The 18,743-nt window shown below is 59.8% G+C and overlaps 1 protein-coding gene across 1 annotated transcript in view; it reads left to right on the top strand.

The window, feature by feature from the left end:
* The first annotated feature begins 374 nt into the window (after positions 1-374).
* Angpt4 (angiopoietin 4) overlaps positions 375-18,743 on the top strand; it is a 42,990-nt gene continuing 24,621 nt past the window's right edge. Inside the window, exon 1 of the mRNA XM_076849457.1 lies at positions 375-683. Coding sequence (XP_076705572.1) covers positions 375-683 — 309 coding nt within the window. The remainder of the gene's footprint in view (positions 684-18,743) is intronic.

Here is an 18,743-nt window from a genome sequence, read left to right on the forward strand (position 1 = left end):
GTCCCCTCCCCTCCCCTCCCCTCCCCTCCGTCCCCTCCCCTCCCCTCCCCTCCCCTCCGTCCTCTCCCTCCCCTCCCCCCCCTCCGGCAGGGAGGCCAGGCCCCGCTGGACAGCAGAGGTCCCGAGGCGTGGAGGCTGAGCCAGGCCTGCGGGCAGGAGCGGGAGGAAGGAAGGGACGCGAGAGGACAGCAGTGAGGGGTGCCTGGGGGTGGGCGCCGAGGCCAGGGCGACAGGAAGCCCAGCAGCTGGACCGAGGAGCATAAATAGCCTTGCGCAGAGCCGGCACCGGGCTGGGCGGCAGGGGCTGTGCTGTCCCCGCGGTGGCCTGAGCACCGGCAGCGCCGACCCACACCCCCGCCCGCACCGCGTCCCGGATGCTCTCCCGGCCAGCCATGCTGCTGGGCGGCCTCCTCCTCGCGGTGGCCACCAGGATTGCAGCCCAAAGGAGGGGACCCGAGGCGGCCGCGCAGCGCCAGGTGCACCTGGTCCAGAGCGGCCCGTGCAGCTACACCTTCGTGCTGCCCGACCCGCAGCCCTGCCCGCCCGGGGACCCCGGGAGCCCCGACAGCCTCCAGAGGGACGTGTCCCCCGCGGCGCCCTCGGCCTCCCTGGGCACCTGGCGGGCCCAGCGGATGCGACAGCTGGAGAAGGCGCTGGAGAACAGCACGCTGCGGCTGCAGAAGGTGAGTGTGGCCACCTACCACCTGGGGGACCTCCCAACCCGCGGGAGATGGGTCACCCCAGGACCCTCCCTGGGCAGAGACTGAGATGTGAGGCTCCAGGCATGGGCCCGAGGCCACACAGCAAGGCCGGGCGGCCTCAGAACAGGAAAGCAGGCTCTTTGCCGCCTCCGTGGATTCATTCATTCACGTGCTCAGTGGAACCTCCTTGCGCCCTTGCCACAGACGGGTCTGCCCCTCGTGCAGGGGTCCAACAGACACAGTGGGGGGGACAGCCCCTCTGGGTGAACCGGGGAGAGGCATAGAGGTGTCTACTGTGTCTGATGGGGACCCAAAATGGGAGAGGAGTGTGGGGCAAGTGGTGGCCAGGGCTGGCCATCTGAGGTCAGACCACTGGAGAGGATGTCTCAGAGGGGGTGACGGAGAACAGAGCGTGTCCAGGCAGAGGGCCCAGCAGCAGCCAGGGCTACACAAAAGGGACGGGGTCGTCACCTGGGGAAGGCACGGTGGCCAGAGCAGGCAGAGCAGAGAGCAAGAGGGAGAAGAGGGTCCAAGGTGGATCCCCAGAGGTGAGGGCAGGGCTGGCTGTGAGGGCCTGTGGGTCACTGGTGTCAGGGACCCAGCGTGGAGTCCTGAGCGGGCAGCAGCCAACCCCCAGCTCATTGCAGGGGGCAGGAGGGACTGCAGGGGGCTCCAGGGGAGGACACTGGCCCCCCCAGCCGCCCGGCGTCAGGTGATGGGGCCTGCGGCAGGAGGGCCTGGGCGCGGGGTGGGTGGGGTCCTGGCATGTTGGGAAGGGGCGCCGACCAGTTCTGCGGGTGGAGTGGGTGCGCCGTGGTGGACAGATGGTCGCGGGGTCACTGAGGGCACCCGACCCTCTCAATTCTTTCAGCAAACACTGAGCACCTACCATGAGGCCCAGGTGGGCTCTGGGTGCAGGGAACAGGCATCCTTGGGGCGGCGGGGGGCAAGCAGGACCCGCAGGGTCCAGGATAGAGCTGGCAGGGCCACTGGGGGCCAAGTGGGGGCAGGAGGACGAGGCCCAGGACACGGGACGGTCTGCGTGGAGGGCGCGGCAGCCCTGAGCCGGCTCAGGATGCAGTTAACAGCAGCCGGACTTGACGGGGGAAGAGGCGGGGGCTTGGTGTGTCCCCCACATGCCGCTGACCCTCACGCCTGGCAGACGGTTTGGGCAGCACCGGCCAGCAGACACCTGTGATCCCCTGGCGCGTGGGCATGGGCTGGGCAGTCGGACCCAGGCGCCCACGGACAGCGCACCTGGGGTGACGAGTGGAGCTCTGAAAGGATCGCATGTGAGCCCGCGTCCCCTCCGTCTTCCAGAGGACGGTCCCAGCACCCTGTTCACCCTTCTCCAGGCAGGCCAGGTGCGACGGTGCCCAGGTCAGGCGGCCCCGCACCCACACAGGTGCTCCCCACACAGCCCTACCGCTGCTTCTGCCGGCCTCCTACGGCCCCGCCAGCTCCCCTGTCCCACCTGCCTGCCAGCCACACCCGGTCCCTCTGGCCTCCACCCTGCAGCCAACCCAATGCCCAGTCAGTTGCCTGGGCAACCCTGTGCGTCTCCCAAGCAGCTGTCACCGAGTCCCATGGGAGAGTCCACAGGACAGAGAGGCTCCTCCTCCTCCAGCCCGACTCCACCTCCCCCACCCAGATGCTCCAGACAGGGACCCCTCCTTAACAAGGGGCGGGGGCGGAGGGTGACCCCTCAGGCTCAGGGAAAGAAGGGTCTCCCTGGGCTAGGCCACTTCCCTGCCACCCCACGAGACCCTCAGACTTCTCTGCTGGTCCTTCCCCTGAGCATCCGCTCACACCCAAGTACCTCGTGTAACAAAGAAGGAGGAGACGGGGAGGAGGAGGGGGAGGAGGGAGAGGAGGAGATGGAGGGTCAGAGGAAGAGAAGGGGGAAGTGGGGGAGGAAGAGCAGGAAGAGCAGGAGGGGAGGGAGAGGAGGAGGAGAGGAAGGAGTGGAGGAAGAGGAGGAGGGGAGGGTGGGGGAGGAGGGAGAGAAAAGAGAAGGGGGAAGAGGAGGGGGAGGAGGGAGAGAAGGGGAGGAAAAGGTAGAGGGGAAGAGGGAAGGAAGAACAGGAGAGGAAGAAGAGGAGGAGGGGGAGGAGGGAGAGGCACCAGAGGAGGAAGGGGAAAAGGGAGAGGAAGAAGAGGAGAGGGAGGAAGAGGAGGAGAGAGACAAGGAGGATTAGGGGAAGGATAAAGAGGAAGAGGAGGGGAAGAGGAAGAGGAGGAGGAGGTAGGAGGATTAAAGGAAGAGGAGGAGGGGAAAGAGGAAGGGGGAAGAGGAGGAGGAGGGGAGGAGGGAAAGGAAGAGGAGCAGGAGGAGGAGGTGAGGGAGGAGGGGGAGGAAGAAGAGGAAGAGGAAGGGGAGGAGGGAGAGGAAGAGGAGCAGGAGGAGGAGGAGAGGGAGGAGGTGAGGATGGAGATGAAGAGGAGGGGCAGAGGAGGGGGAGGAGGAGGAGAAAAGACGAGTCTCTTGCCAGCTCACTCTTCCTCACTTTCCAGTGGCTCCTTGTCCTGGGGTCACCTGCCAATTCCCAAGTCCCGTGGCTGCGGCTCAGCCTTCCTTTTACTTGACCCCTTGACAAGCTCCATCTTGGTGACCAACACCATCCTTCTGGGAAGGGTCTCCATTGGCCAGTCCCTGCCACCAAGCACACTGCTCTGGCCACCTTCCCTCCCTCCGTGGCCCCCACCCACCCCTGCCACCTCTGTCCCCTGCCTGCCACTGCAGGGGCTCCCTGCTGCCATCCCCACAGACCGAGGGCCCTCACTGAGGCCTCAGGGGACGCTGGCCCTCTGCCCAGGCTCCTTCCCCTCTGCCAGACTCCCAGGTGCCTCACCGACTCCTTCAGGTCTCGGCTCCCCTGCCCCGTGTCACCTTCTCAGAGAGGTGCTCCTGTCCACCCCAGGTCTGAGAGCCCTCTGTCCCCTCCCTCCCTTCCCTGGCGCCCTGGCACGGCTCATCTGACGCTCTGCAGAGCTCTCGTCCTGGTCTGGGCCCCCAGAGGACAGGCACTGTGTCTGGTTCACTGGGTTCCCAGGGCCTCCACCCTCATGGTGACAAACTGAGGAAGGTGACAGATATGTTGGTAAATATCTGCAAGGGAGTGAAGGTGTGGCCGTCCCCTTGTCCCTCTATCTCCACTCAGCAAAGTCACCGATTCACTCCTGACGGGATCCTGAGTCCCAAACCCCGACTCCTCACAGGACGTGCCCCCAACGGGCACCCAGGGCCTGTGGGCGTGTCCCCCAGGGCTGCCTGGGACTCGGCTCCTGGGCCGTCTCTGTCTAGGACGTCACACCACCCAGCTCTGGGGGTCTGCTTGGCTCCCTGCTCAGGTCACCTGACTTTCCATCCCTAGCCATGGCCCTGGCTCAGGCCTCCCCCCTGGTCACTGCCAGCACTTCCACCCCAAGTCTCACGCTCTTGTCCCCCTTTTGAGTCCGCTGGGAGCACTGGCTGAGCCAGCAAGTGGAGTTGACCCCAAGGACTCCCTGGCCCGACCCTTCATCCTGTGGTGGAGTGTCCTCTCTGGGTGTCCATGGGGGGGGTCATCAAGAGCACCGGGGTGCCCGAGAGTCCCATGGGAGCCCAACCAGCCTGAGTTCACGTCTGACCCTGGCACGCACTTGCCTTGTGACCAAGGATGAGCAAAGTGGAGAAGGTGACAGCGTGCTAGGGGACGGCGGGGACCCCGGTGAGACCACTCGGGCACCGCGCTCAGCCCGCTGCTGGCCACAGGTGCACGGCACACAGCTCCACTCCCATCTGAGCGCCAGCCGAGCCCAAGCCCACTTAGTCTTAGTCAAGTTGGACCAAAGGTGCAAATGTCACCAAAGGGCCAGGTCATCACCCATCCATGCTGGTCTCAATGGGACCCCCATCCTGCTGTGTCTCAGGTGGGATCCGGGCACCCAGCAGAGACAGAGGGTCCGCCATATGGTAATGGTAATGCAAGTTCTTGGTACCTGTTGACTGCTTCCCTTAACGGCTCTTACTGGAAATAAATGTAGGCCCTGTAGCTTGGGGGTCTCTCCTCCTCCCCGCCCCATGGTTGAGGCACGCAATCCCTGGCCCCTTGGAACAAGGCTCTCCCCCCTGGTCCCAGCTGGGATGCTCACCACCTTCCAAGGCTGTGACCGGGACCTTCCTCTGGTTCTTCTCCTGGTCTGGGAGGCTGAGTCAGGAGGATCCTGAGTTCAACAACTTGGCAAGGTCCCGTCTCCAGAGAAAATAGGAGAAAGAGCTGGGGATGTGGCTCAGCAGTAGAGCACCTCTGGATTCAGACGGAAGGAGGGAAGGAGGGAGGGAAGGAAGGAAGGAAGGAAGGAAGGAAGGAAGGAAGGAAGGAAGGAAGGAAGGAGGGAGGGAGGGAGGGAGGGAGGGAGGGAAGGAAGGAAGGAGGGAAGGAAGGAAGGAAGGAGGGAAGGAAGGAAGGAGGGAAGGAGGGAAGGAAGGAAGGAAGGAGGGAAGGAGGGAAGGAGGGAAGGAAGGAAGGAGGGAAGGAAGGAGGGAGGGAGGGAGGGAGGGAGGGAAGGAAGGAAGGAAGGAGGGAAGGAAGGAAGGAAGGAGGGAAGGAAGGAAGGAAGGAGGGAAGGAAGGAGGGAGGGAGGGAGGGAAGGAAGGAAGGAAGGAGGGAAGGAAGGAAGGAGGGAAGGAAGGAGGGAGGGAGGGAGGGAGGAAGGAAGGAAGGAGGAGGAAGGAAGGAAGGAGGGAAGGAAGGAAGGAAGGAGGGAAGGAAGGAAGGAAGGAGGGAAGGAAGGAGGGAGGGAGGGAGGGAAGGAAGGAAGGAAGGAGGGAAGGAAGGAAGGAGGGAAGGAAGGAGGGAGGGAGGGAGGGAGGGAAGGAAGGAAGGAGGGAAGGAAGGAAGGAAGGAGGGAAGGAAGGAAGGAAGGAGGGAAGGAAGGAAGGAGGGAGGGAAGGAAGGAAGGAGGGAAGGAAGGAAGGAAGGAGGGAAGGAAGGAGGGAGGGAGGGAGGGAAGGAAGGAAGGAAGGAGGGAAGGAAGGAAGGAGGGAAGGAAGGAGGGAGGGAGGGAGGGAGGGAAGGAAGGAAGGAGGGAAGGAAGGAAGGAAGGAGGGAAGGAAGGAAGGAAGGAGGGAAGGAAGGAAGGAGGGAGGGAAGGAAGGAAGGAGGAAAGAAGGGAAGGAGGGAAGGAAGGAAGGAAGGGAGATTCCGCTCACCTGGGAGAAGGAGGGAGCACTCCTGGGTGAGCGCTCCAGCAGCTGAGCTTGCCCAGTCCACGCCCCCAACTCCCCTGCTGTTCTTCAGTGTATAGGAAACCCAGCGGTGGGGACTTGGCCCTGGTCATGCAGCAGTGGTAGAGCGCCTCTGGGTTCAGTGCAGATTCTTCCTCCAGACTCTGCACAGAGTCAAGGGGGCAGGGATCCAGGTTCTGGAGACAGCGGGCAGCTCCCTTCACCTCTGAATGGATCTCCAGGGAGTCCCAGGCTCACCCCCTCCCTCGCTCCCTCTTCCCGCCCCTCCCCCTCCTGTGCACCCTTCCTCCTTCTCTCTCCCCCTCCCTCCTCCTCCTGGAAGACCCCTGCCCAGTGACTGGCGTCTGGACAGCCGTCAGGCTGCTCACCAGCTCATCGGCCAGGACGTGCCATCTCGGCCTCCTCCCTCTGTCCCTTTCTACAGGTGAGGAAATCCAGGCCCAGACCAAGCCACCCTGGCACCTGCCGCCCCTCTGCTCTCCCGGCTGAGCCAGCGATGGCCGCCTGGCTCTGGGCTCTCCTCTCTCCGTCTTCGTCCCTCTGGCTCCCCAGGTGTCCCCTGCAGGTTCCCAGGGCTCTCGCTGACTCCGTGTCCCTGGTCCTCTCCTGTCTGGCTGTCCGTCTCTCCCCACATTCCCCCGTCCCTCTCGCGGTCCTCCACCCGCCCTCCAGGCCCTGGCTGTCCACACTGGAGACCGACCTGGGTCCCCAGAGCCCCGAGGTCGGCACCCACCCAATGGCCAGGCTGCTCGGCTGGGGCCTCTCTTCGCATTCTGCACCCAGAGCCTGGGAGGGCTCGCGGACGGGCAGGGGCCTCCCGACCTGGCACCGCCCAGGCCTGCGGATGGCCCCAGGTCCCTGGCGTCAAACCTCAGAATACCTCGGTCCCCAGCCCAGCAGGGTCCAGGCCTGCCAGGTGGACATGGGTCCGAGAGCACCCAGCGGGAGCCCAGTGTGGGGTCCCGGCCTGGCCCAGGACCCTCCCAGTGGCCCCGGCCTCCCAGGCTGCCTGCGAATTCTTGGCATTTTCGGCCTTCGGTTATCCAAACAAGAAGTGGGTCTCGGTGGCTGAAGCCCGCATCTTGGGGTTTGATCCTGACCCCACGGCTGGCTTCTTTCCTGGCAGTTTGGCACTGGGGGATGGGGTGGGGCGAAGGACCTCCGCTTCTAGGAGCAAAAGGGTTATTTTTCCGCAAAGGGACCTGGAACTGTCCAGAGCCATCACCCTGGGGACGGCCAGCTGGTTGGTGCCTGGGGTGAGATGGGGTGCAGCAGGCCTCTCTGGCTTTCCCCAGAGGAACAGGTTTACTTGTCCACGTGGCTTGGCAGGACCGTCCCCCAGGGCAGGGTCACGTGTTCCTGGCTCTGTCCACCCTGGACCCAGAGTGCCTGGGGCTGGGATCTGCGCAGACCCTCTCCCCTTCCCCTCAGGAAGGGAATGTGAGGAATCAGGCCCCATCTGCCCCTGGACAAGCCCACACCTCGGCCAGCTCTGGCCTCAGGGCCTTTGCTTAACCTCAGAGAAATGTCTGGAATGGACCTGCCCGTGGAGTCTGGGTTAGACCGACCTGGGAGCAGAAGTCACGTTCTGGGGGGCCGCCAACCTGCTGTGGGACCTGGGGAAGTCACCTCCTCCACTGGCTTCTCTGTGAAGTGAAACCCCATGTGCTCCTGGCCTCCCAGAGTGAGGGGGACAAAGGAAGATAAGAATTGCGGGGGCTATGCTGAGCACCCACTGGGTGCCCCTTGCCGTCCTGTGGACTTTGTGCAGATTCTTGCATCTGCTTCTCAAAATGCCCGGATGAAGTGAGATTGTGCATGAAGAGATGAGGAAACTGAGGCCCCGGGAGGCCAAGGGGACCGAGACCTGTCCACTGTGGGCCCCTGGACACCCACCTGGGGCTCCCCACTTTCCAGGCTCCTGTGGACTCAGGTGCTCCCTGCGAGCCTGGAGCTGTCCTTGGCTGGGGGAAGGGAAGACCCAGCCGCTGCCAGTCTCCCTTTGGTGGCCATCCCTTCCCCCGCCCAGTCCCAGGGAGGCCACTGACTTGAACCCCGGCTCCTCTTCCCACTGGCTGCGTCCTCCCAATCAACCCTGGGCCGCTCCAGGCCCCGGTTTCCTCACCTGGGAGACAGTGACACACGTAGAAGCTGCTTTGGAGGTGACCGTGGTGATTAAGTAGGTCAGCGCTCACACAGGGGGACAGACAGCTCCTGGGGTGGGTGAGGCCAGGGAGCCGGCTGGGGAGTGCGCAGAGCGGGGAGCCCAGGCTGCAGGGGGGCGGCAGAGGGCCCTGCAGCCTCTCCATGTCCCGTCTCCACAAGAGCCTTTCCCCCTCCCTGGGCCTCCGTTTCCTCATCTGCAAAGTGGGGCTCAGGAAAACCACCTCCGGGGAAGACCACATAAGCACAAACTCTAACACCGGGGTGTCTGGGGTGAACGGATTCGGGAACCTTGAAATTGAGAGCAAAGCCGCCTCTCCTTAGACCAGCAGAGCCCCGGAAGCTCAGGCCAGCAGATCCCTTGGACCCCCCTGTTGACCCTAGTCCAGTGTCCAGGGGTCCATGCACACACTGTGGTCACCAAGCAGGGCTGCAGGAAGGAAGACAGTTTCCAAGTGGCCGAGGGGAACCCCGGGAGGCAGCTCTGCAGAGAATGCGGATGGGCTGTGGGGGCCGAGGGGGTCGGGGGAGGGATGAGCCAACAAGGTGACGAAACCTGCTCCCGCAGCCCCGCAGACCTGAGCTCCAGGCCCCACCCCGCCTCTGGCCAACAGCCTTGTGGCTTTGCTCAGCTTTATAGTTAATTTTCAGGGTTCAAATTTGGGAAATCTTAGCTGGGTGCAGTGGCGCACACCTGTAATCCCAACTACTCAGGAGGCTGAGGCAGGAGGATCGCAAGTTCAAGGCCAACCTCGGCAACTTAGTGAGACCCTGTCTCAACACAAGAGTTAATAGCAAGAATCAACAAATGGGACTTACTTAAACTAAAAAGTTTTTTCACAGCAAGAGAAACAATAAGAGAAGTAAATAGGGAGCCTACATCATGGGAACAAATATTTACTCCTCACACATCAGATAGAGCCCTAATATCCAGAATATACAAAGAACTCAAAAAATTAGACAATAAGATAACAAATAACCCAGTCAACAAATGGGCCAAGGACCTGAACAGAAACTTCTCAGAGGAGGACATACAATCAATCAACAAGTACATGAAAAAGTGCTCATCATCTCTAGCAGTCAGAGAAATGCAAATCAAAACCACCCTAAGATACCATCTCACTCCAGTAAGATTGGCAGCCATTATGAAATCAAACAACAACAAGTGCTGGCGAGGATGTGGGGAAAAGGGTTCTCTTGTACATTGCTGGTGGGGCTGCAAATTGGTGCGGCCAATTTGGAAAGCAGTATGGAGATTCCTAGGAAAGCTGAGAATGGAACCACCATTTGACCCAGCTATTGCCCTTCTCGGACTATTCCCCGAAGACCTTAAAAGAGCGTATTACAGGGATACTGCCACATCGATGTTCATAGCAGCACAATTTACAATAGCTAGATTGTGGAACCAACCCAGATGCCCTTCAATGGATGAATGGATTAAAAAAATGTGGCATCTATACACCATGGAGTATTACGCAGCACTAAAAAATGACAAAATCTTGGAATTTGCAGGGAAATGGATGGCACTAGAGCAGATTATGCTTAGTGAAGCTAGCCAATCCCTAAAAAACAAATACCAAATGTCATCTTTGATATAATGAGAGCAACTAAGAATAAAGCAGGGAGGAAGAGCAGGAAGAAAAGATTAACATTAAACAGAGACATGAGGTGGGAGGGAAAGGGAGAGAAAAGGGGAATTGCATGGAAACGGAGGGAGACCCTCATTGTTATACTAAATTACATATAAGAGGTTGTAAGTGGAATGGGAAAATAAACAAGGTGAGAAACAAAGGGCTGAGGACGTAGCTCAGTGGTGGAGCGCAGGCCTAGAGTGAGACCTGAGCTTGTTACCTAGGACTGCCGAAGTGTGTGTCCTCCCTCCTCCCCCCTCTCCCAGAACTATTCTGAATTTGGTGCTAATCACCCCTTACCTGTGCCTGTCCCTCTCCAACCTGGAGTAAGTGTGTTTCCTACCTATGTGACGTCACACCATCTGCCATCGATCGCATCTTTCTATGAGTTGCTTGTATTGGCCGGGCCTTGTGTTTGTGGAAGGGGCACCTCTGCAAATGTTTGCAAAATGAGCCTCAGTTTTGCCATCTGTGAAAGGGAGACGCGGTGCCCGGGCTGGCCGGGATGGGAAAAGCCGCTATTGTTCCTGCCGTGTTGCAAGGCCACACTGAATCCACACAGGGACTCCGAGCCAGGACCTGTGGCACGTGATTTACGAACATTGGCTCAGCTCGCTAAACCCCGCTAAACCCCAACCGCCTGGCCCCCGAAACAGGAGGACTGTCAGGATCCTCATTTGGGGTGGGAAGCTGAGGCCCTAAGAAGAGAGGGCCTGCACCCCAGCAGACGGCTCCAATCCCCCAGTCTTACCCCTGTGCAGACCACCTCTCTCCACCAGCTCCTTGGACAGACGGGGACACTGATGGGTAGAGGAGTGACCTGGCCTCATTCACTCCAAGGTGAGTGGCAGAGTTAGATGGGGCCCAGAGTTCCTGTTTGTCCTCCCCAGTGGTGACAGGACACACAGCATGTCATGATGTCGTGAAAATCCGTGATGTCCTTGCCGTTGTGGGGTCTCAGGCAGCTGAGCGTGCACAGGTGCCGGCGCCTGCAGTTCTGAGCGCTCCCTCCTGCCTTCCCTTGCCCACGCCTTCCTCTGAGTTTACTGAGAGCTTGCTCTGGACCCAGGCCCTGGGTAGGTGGGAGGACTCAGCCCTGAGCAAGGAAGGCACATCCCGGTCCTTCTGGGGCAGAGGCACAGACACACCTAGTAATTTCTCATATGTAGTGGTCATTCATGATATGTGCTGTAAAGCAGGGGCAGGGGACCACCGTGTCCCGGGACATATAACAGGCACCTGACCTGGAGGGAGAGACTGCATCAGGAGAACAGAGCTGGGCTCTTAAGTTTGGGTTGGTAGTTCCCAGGCTAAGAGTAGAAGGGGAAAGAATTCCAAGCACAAGGAAGAGCGAGTGCAAAGGCCCTGGGGTGCAACCTAGCGAGGAGGTGAAAGGAGCTCTGTGTGGCTAGAGCACACAGGGCCAGGAGGGCGTGACCATGAGGGGGTGGAGTGCACAGAGGGACCAGGCCAGACCTTTCTGGGACAGACTGTTCTTGAGGACCATGGGGACCGAAACTGATGTGGCCATGCTTCCATCCTGCCCCCACTGAGGATGACTCTGTGATGGGCAGTGGCTATGGACATCTGGACGGGTCCTTCCCCCCCTGCCCTGATCTTCTCTCTGACACCCCAGCTGCAGGGACTGCCTGGGCTGCCACAGGTGCAAGATGGGCTTTTACGGCTGTGGGTAACGCTTGGCCTCACGGGCCCTCAGTTTACTCATTTGTGAAGGGCAGAACCCATGGGTGGACAGAGGACCCCATGAGAGGTGAGACTCAGAAGGCAGGACGGCCACAGATATGCAGCAAATATTGGTAAGCACCTACTGTGTGCTGACCCCAAGAACAAACTGGACAGAATCCCAGCCCAGGGAACAGATCCCAGTGGCCACTCCTAGGCTCTGCCCAGCCCATCTGGGAGTGGGGGACCATGAGCCCCATCTTCCAGTGAGGCCACGGTGGCTCTGAGAAGCCACATCACTGCACAGAAAGGAAAGGCCCCAGCTCCCTGCTCCCAGGAGGGTCCACACCCAGACTGGACTCCAGGCCACAGCTAGAGTCCGGAGGTGCTGGGCCCCTGCTGGGGCACTGTGGCCGCGCAGAGGTCCATGAGGTCCTGCTGGTCTCCGACTCCTGCCTGCCTCCTCGCCCACTCCCTGCGCCACCTCTGAGCTGACCTGGAGGAAAGGCCACAGACTCCCTGCAGGGAGGGGATCAGCTGGGGGAGGCTGGGCGCCGCTGCTCCCAGACAAGACAAGTGACCTCAGTCTGCGAGGAACCAGAGGGTGGCTGGCCTGGGCAGGAGGGAGCCTGGCTGCAGGGCCCATAGGTCCAGGGGTGGCAGTGGGGAGGTGTGACTGGCCAAGCCCGGAGCAGGGATCAGAGCTACCAGGGGGTGACTGCGGCAAAGCCAAGCCCCCTAGGACACATATCAGCCTAAAATGACCGCGGACACTCGGAGCTCTCCGTTTCTGAGAGTCAGGGGGAATCCAGGAGACGGAGGAGGCCGTTCTGCACTGGGGTCTTCTCCGGGGGGACGCAGGGTCAGCTGGGGCTGTGCTCCTCGGCTGGCTCGTTGGTGCGCCTATGGGTGAAGCCTCGGTTCCTCTCCAGGACACGTGGCTATTGCCCTAGAGCAAGTGACCAGACAGAAGGCAAGCCCGTGAGCTGGCCCGAACACACCAGCATCTCTAGGACAGCCATCGCCACCCAGTGGGACGGGAGAAACGAGGGCCAGGGACTTCCGGGGCCCCCAGGATGGCCGCCACGTGGCCCAATGGGGTCCTGGGTGCTGGATGCCTGCACTTTTCCCTGTGATCATGAACACACAGGAAGCCACCGATTGCTGGGAGTCACTGAGGTATTTCTGCGCGCGCCCCTGCGCCTGCGCCAGGCATGGGTGTGTCCGTCCGCCCTTCTTCTACCCAAATGTCCTCATTTAAATCCATCCTCTGCCGCCTGTGATTCAGGCGAGGCTCTGGCTTCTTTGCACCCCTTTTCCTTGTCTGCAAAATGGGTGAGCGAGACGGCCAAGGCCTGAGCCAGTGTGTGCGCACCGAGCCCCCAGCCCCACACTGGGAGCCCCTGGCCCGCTCTCCCCTGCACAGGTCTTGGCACTCCGAACGACTTCCTGAACAAGTGAATGAGCATAGAGACTGTGCCTCACTCGTTCTTGAACTTTCCTCTGCCACCCCCCCCACTCCTCCCAGGCTCTCGTCTCCATGTTGGCATTTCCTCCCTTTCCTTTCCTGCCCTTGCTTGGGATGTCTGTCCAGTCTCTGGGCTCCACCCGCTGCCCTTTCTCAGGGCTCCAGCAGTGGCCAAGGCCGGGACCTGGAGGCCCAACCTTATTTCTAGCTACCAAACAGCTGGCCCGTGGAAATCTGGTGCCCGGGTATAAAACCAGCTCGTCTGTTCTTTTGTGGAGTGGAGGTCTGGTTCCAGGGATTGAACCCGGGGCACTCGGCCACTGAGCCACATCCCCAGCCCTGTTTCATATTTTATTTAGAGACAGGGTCTCACTGAGTGGCTGAGGCTGGCTTTGAACTCGCGCTCCTTCTGCTTGCCTGTTTTGACTGAGGGCTACCTGTGTGCCTCAAGCCGTGGCAGCGAATGAGGCAGGGGAATCCCTGCACTGCGGGGGCTGATACTCCTGGGGAATCAAATGACAAGTGGCAGTGGTGGTTTCTAGTGGCATGGAGCCCTGCAGAAACCAGTGTGGGCACCCCGATGGGCCGCCATGGAGTAGAGAACAGCAGGTGGGGAGTCAGAAAGAGGCTGGGGAGAAGTGGGGGTCTGCAAGTCTGCGAGCCCTCTGGCTCCTGCGGCCACCTCTGCAGACTCCAGGGCTCCTCCAAGCATAGGGTGGAACTGCCCAGACACTCCCTGGGCCAGCAGAGGAGAGAACAATAGTCCCAATCACCAGGCCACACACCCTTGAACTTGCAGTGCCTCTTGGAAGGATCTATTTCCCTGGAAGCCTTGCAGGGGCGATAAATGACAGGTGCACAAAGACGTTCACAGCGACCTCTTGGTGATGGCAAAATCCTGGAAGCAACCTACAGGCTCTGCCTTTGGGGATCCGATGAGTGGACAGCGGTGCCTAGGTGGACCGGCACGCAGCTGTTCAACAGCAGGCAAGTGTCACTGGATGGATGTGTCGAAACCTCCATAATTATGTCAAATAAAAAGAAGCCAGGCGCAGGTCCCCAAGCCCACGTCCCAGCAGACTACAGGGCAGGGGACGGGGGTATAAGCATGCTCGCGGCGGGTGTGCGTAGTTTTCTCTGGAAGGAAACCCAGGAAACTCCCTCGGTGGCCTGTAGGGACAGGAACCGCAGGCTGGGGCGGCGCTGGGAAATTTGTTTTCCATTTCATTCCTTTGGCTCCTTGGAATTCCGAACAATGTGTCTCTATCGCTCATTCAAAACAATTAAAATCATAAAAATTTACATGTAAATGGAAACACGCACAGGAAGTCATGCGACCAGCTGTGACGCCCAGGTTTTCACAGATCTGGACCAAAGGTGGCTATTAGTCCATGTGTCCTCTCGGTACCCCTCTCCCGACTGGGGCCTCAGTTTCCCCATCTCTGAATGGAGGGGGTAGGGTTGAGTGGTCCTCCTGGGTACCCCATCTCCGCACTTGGCACTGCCCCTGATGTACCTCTGCTAAAGCCCTTCTGTGCCACCCCAAGGCTCCCCCGCCACGTCCTGGCTCACCCTCATGGCCACCCCCCCAGGGCAGCCGGGCTTGAACCCTGCTTATTGTGGTGGTCTTGCAAATTTCCAAAGCAAAGACTTTTGTTTTCCTGGAAAAGAAACTGCCAAGAAGCCTGCTTCTCTCTAAGTGACGGGCCACCGCCTGGTTTGGGGCACAGAGTGCCACAGTCGGACTTGGGTTTTCCGGGACCTTCTGGCTACGTATGTGTTGGGCTTACTTTAGAGGCTGTGGGACTGAGGACAGAGGCTGAGAGTGCAGTGAGGGGGCGTGTGCCCCACTAGGGGTGACGGTGGTGGGAAGAGGCGATCAGATTTGGCATGTGGCCGAGACGAGGGACCACAGGGCTATGGGGCGCCGGAGAGATCGAGGAGCCGAGAGACAGAGGAGCCGGGACCCCTCTGAGGGCTTGGAGAGACAGAGGTCAAGTCATTTGACTGAAGTCACATGGCCAGAGATGCAGGGCTGGGACCTGTCGTGGGGGTGGAGAAGCCCTGGCCCCTAGCCCTGCGGTCTCTGCCTCTGCAGTGTGCTGGGGGAGGCTCCAGGGGGAGGCTCCAGGGGGAGGCTCCAGGGGGAGGCTCCAGGGGGAGGCTCCAGGGGATCTCTGCTTTCTCTACCTGGCTCACAGCCCGGCTCACCCAGACCCTGGTTCTGTTGGTCTGGTCCAGGAACAGGCCTGGGACAGGAACCCAGCAGATGGGTCAACAGGTAGAAGCCCACAGCGGGGCTTGCCGGGTCTTCCCAGCTCCTGGCTGGAGGGCTGGTCCTCACACTGCCCTGCCCCGACCCTCCCACCTGACCTGGCCTTCCAAACCAGCGGACCTGGGGACAAACCTAGCATCTTGACTGTGACCTGTCGTGTCTGAGCCCCCAGTTGCTCCTCTGTCAGTGGGTCCAACCGCAGAGCCCTCCTGTAAAGGACTGGGCTAGATGCCCTTGAGAGGCTACTGCAGGGGCCCCAAGCTCTCCTGGTTCACAGTAAGGGGCACCACAGGGATTGCCAGGACAGCGGCCATCCTTCAGGACCCCCGTCTCTGTGCCCATTCTTCAGATAGTGAAACTGAGGCTCTGAGAGACCACACAGGCTGGTGTGGACAGAAGCCCTCTCCAGGCCTACAGAAAAGCGTTATTAGGGGGCACAATGGCACACGCCCCAGCAGCTCGGGAGGCTGAGGTAGGAGGATCATGAGTTCAAAGCCAGCCTCAGCAACTAGTGAGGAGACCCTCTCTAAATAAAACAAAAAGGGCTGGGATTTGGCTCAGTGGTTAAGCGCCCCTGGATTTAATCCCTGGTGCCAAAAAAAAAAAAAAAGTGTGTATCTTCCTTACACATAGTAGGTCCACACTATTGGTAGCACTTAGCACCCTACTGTTTTTACTGGAGAGTGTCGGGGCATCTTCTCAGCCCACCTGCTGAGTGAAGCTCAGCCTTGTTCTTTTTAACTATTGGGTTGTGTGGCCACTCATCAGGCCCTTCACATGCCAGAATGCTCCGGATGACCTGGAGCTAGGAGGGGTGATCATCATCATTTGAGGGAAGAGGCTCTGACAGACTAAGGCATCTGCCCAAGGCCCCCGGCAACAAGCTGAGAGCTGCGTCTCAAACCCGGGCCCATGCTGCCCTCTCTGCATTTGTTGATGTGCAGTTGACGAATGCTTTTTCCTTCCATAGAAAGACATCAGAGCGAGGTGTTATTGATTTGCTTGAATTTCAAATAGCGGACACACTCCCGTCCCTCCCTTCCCTGGGTCTTGCCTGGCGAAACTCCTCTTTAAGGCCCTTTCCACATGCCTTCTTTCCAACAGGGTTTACTTTCCCATTCACAGATGTGACAGTGAGGCTCTGAGACATGTTTAACTCCAAGGGCCCAGGCTGGAGTGCGGCAGAATCCAAACTTGAACCCAGGGCCGAGAGCAGGGGCTAGTAGCCCAGGGCCCCCGCTCAGCCTCTTGGTAGGCCTTGGTTGTGGGGGAGGTTAAACCCTGTCCCCTGTCTTGGCCCGAGGGTCTGGAGAGCCTGGGCCCACTCCTCCCTGGAATCCTTCCCCTGCCCTTCCAGTTGGTGCCCAGGCTCCAGGCAGACCCAGCCCCCACCGTCTTGGTGGATTTGATCTCCAGAGCCCCAGCCAGTGAACTGGGCCCATCTGGTTCAGATCATCCGCCCCAGGACCCGTGCTGGTGGGCGGCATGGCAAATTGGGTGATAGGATCCAGCTGTGGGTGGCCTCTGCCCAGCCCAGCCATTTGGAGCCTCAGGACCAATGGGGGACCAGAGGGTACTCTGGGAGCTCTAGTCAATTGAGGTGACCCCAAACTACCCTCAGTCCCCAGAAAGCCTAAAGAAGCCCCAGGGCGAGAAGTCTTGAGTCCTCTGGGAGGCTTGGGAGAGATGCCCGGGAAGGTCCCAGCTCAGGAATGAGCTTGCGATGACCCCAGTAGCAGAAGCTCAGGCCTGGGGGTCCGCGTTTGTACCCAGGGTCCAGGAGCTTCTTACTGCACGGCAAAGTCGGGGACCAGCCTCAGACACTCTGTGGCCCTGTCCCCTGGTGCCCCAGCCAGCCACCCCTCGGATTCCTGAGCAGTTGAGTTAGCAGGAGAGGATCCAAAGAGGCAGCCCGTGGAGAAGAGGGAGTGGGCGAAGGATTCCACATTTGCGTTGGCATCACAGCGGGCAGAACCCGCCAGAGGGTGAATGTGGCGGGTGAGAAAAAGAGCAGTCAAGGTGGAGGTCTGGGTCGGGGGCTTCAGAACCAGGTGGGCCGTTTACTGAGATGGGAAAGATGTGGGAGAGTGGGGCGCAGGGTCAGGGGAGCTGGCAGGACGTCCAGGGGAGAAGTCCAGGGGAGGCGGTGACGTCCTGTCAGCGTGGGGGATAGGGAAGTCCCAGGAGAAGTCGGGCGCCTGGCCAGGGCCCCGATGCTGTTGGAGCCTTGGGTCCTTTGGCCTTGGATGATACGTGTGGATTGTTCCTCAGAAACACATAAAATAAATGCATAAGAACATCTAGTCATTTTGAAATTATAAAACGAATATTAAAATCTAATCTTTAATAAAATCATAGCACGATGGGCTTCCCCATGTCCATAATCACGACGAGAAGGAGCACCATTTCACGAGACAGTCGCCAGCTGCGTGAAGTATGAAAATACCCGTGAGTCCTATTGGCCGCGAAGTCCAGGGATCCCCCGAGATCCGCCTGGTTTGTGGCCCAAGCTCTTAGCTGAAGGAAATGGGAACCTTTAGGTACAAGTTAGTTGACCAAAGACATCATTTTTTTCTCTCAAGGTCATGGAGCCTCTGAATTCTTTTCACAGACCTATGGTCCCCTTTGAGGAGCCACCCGTGACCTAGAGGAGGTGCAGAGAGGCAGGGGCCCAGGATGGCCATTAGAGTTCCCAGTGTGTGGGAACCTGATAAAGGGGGAGTCAGAGAGGGGTGGCAGAGAGCGGGAGGAAAGCAGGGGTGGTCAAGAAATAGGACACGGAAGTGTCCCTTGAGTGAGGTGTCCAGGGTGGCCACAGCAAGGTGAACAAAAGAGGGAGGGGTGTTCTCGGACAGGAGAGCCATTTGTGGTGGGCGTGGGCACAGAGGAGTCCCGCTTCACGGTCAGGTCGCTTCCTTGCATTTCTTTGTTCATGCAAAATGGCCGGGCATGGTGCAGGCCTGTTATCCCAGTGGCTTGGGAGGCTGAGGCTGGAGGATCGCGAGTTCAAAGCCAGCCTCAGCAACAGCAGGGCACTAAGCAACTCAGTGAGACCCTGTCTCTAAATAAAATACAAAATAGGGCTGGGGAGGTGGCTCAGTGGTTGAGTGCCCCTAAGTTTAATCCATTGCACCCCCCCAAAAAAAAAGGGCACCATAATAATATATTAATTTTTAAGGGGAGGATGGGTGTGGAGGAGGGAAAAAAGCTCGTTCAAGAGTTTGTGTGGAGTAGAGCAGAGAGTGGCAGATGCAGGGGGGACTGTGGGGTTATTTTTAGATACGAGCTACACAGGGATGGGCTGGGGCCAAGGGCCAATGGCTGAGAGAAGCTCCGGCCTGTCTGTCTGGTCCTCTGTCTGCTGCGATCTCCACCCTGAGGGTTCCCACAGTCACGTGAGCATGAGTGTCAGGTTCAGTCGGGGCTCGTTAAAGCCACAGACTGTTGGGCCAACCATGTGCCTGACCCCTGGGGCCCGGTGGCTGGCAGTGAGATTCCTCATGTGCGCGCAGGGGAGGCCGGGCCACCACATGTGGAGAACAACACTTCTGTGAGCACCACCAGCCCTGCCCTTGCGCACAGGGATCAGACA

The sequence above is a fragment of the Callospermophilus lateralis genome, chromosome 3 (assembly GCF_048772815.1).
Source record: "Callospermophilus lateralis isolate mCalLat2 chromosome 3, mCalLat2.hap1, whole genome shotgun sequence".
Lineage (NCBI taxonomy): Eukaryota > Metazoa > Chordata > Mammalia > Rodentia > Sciuridae > Callospermophilus > Callospermophilus lateralis.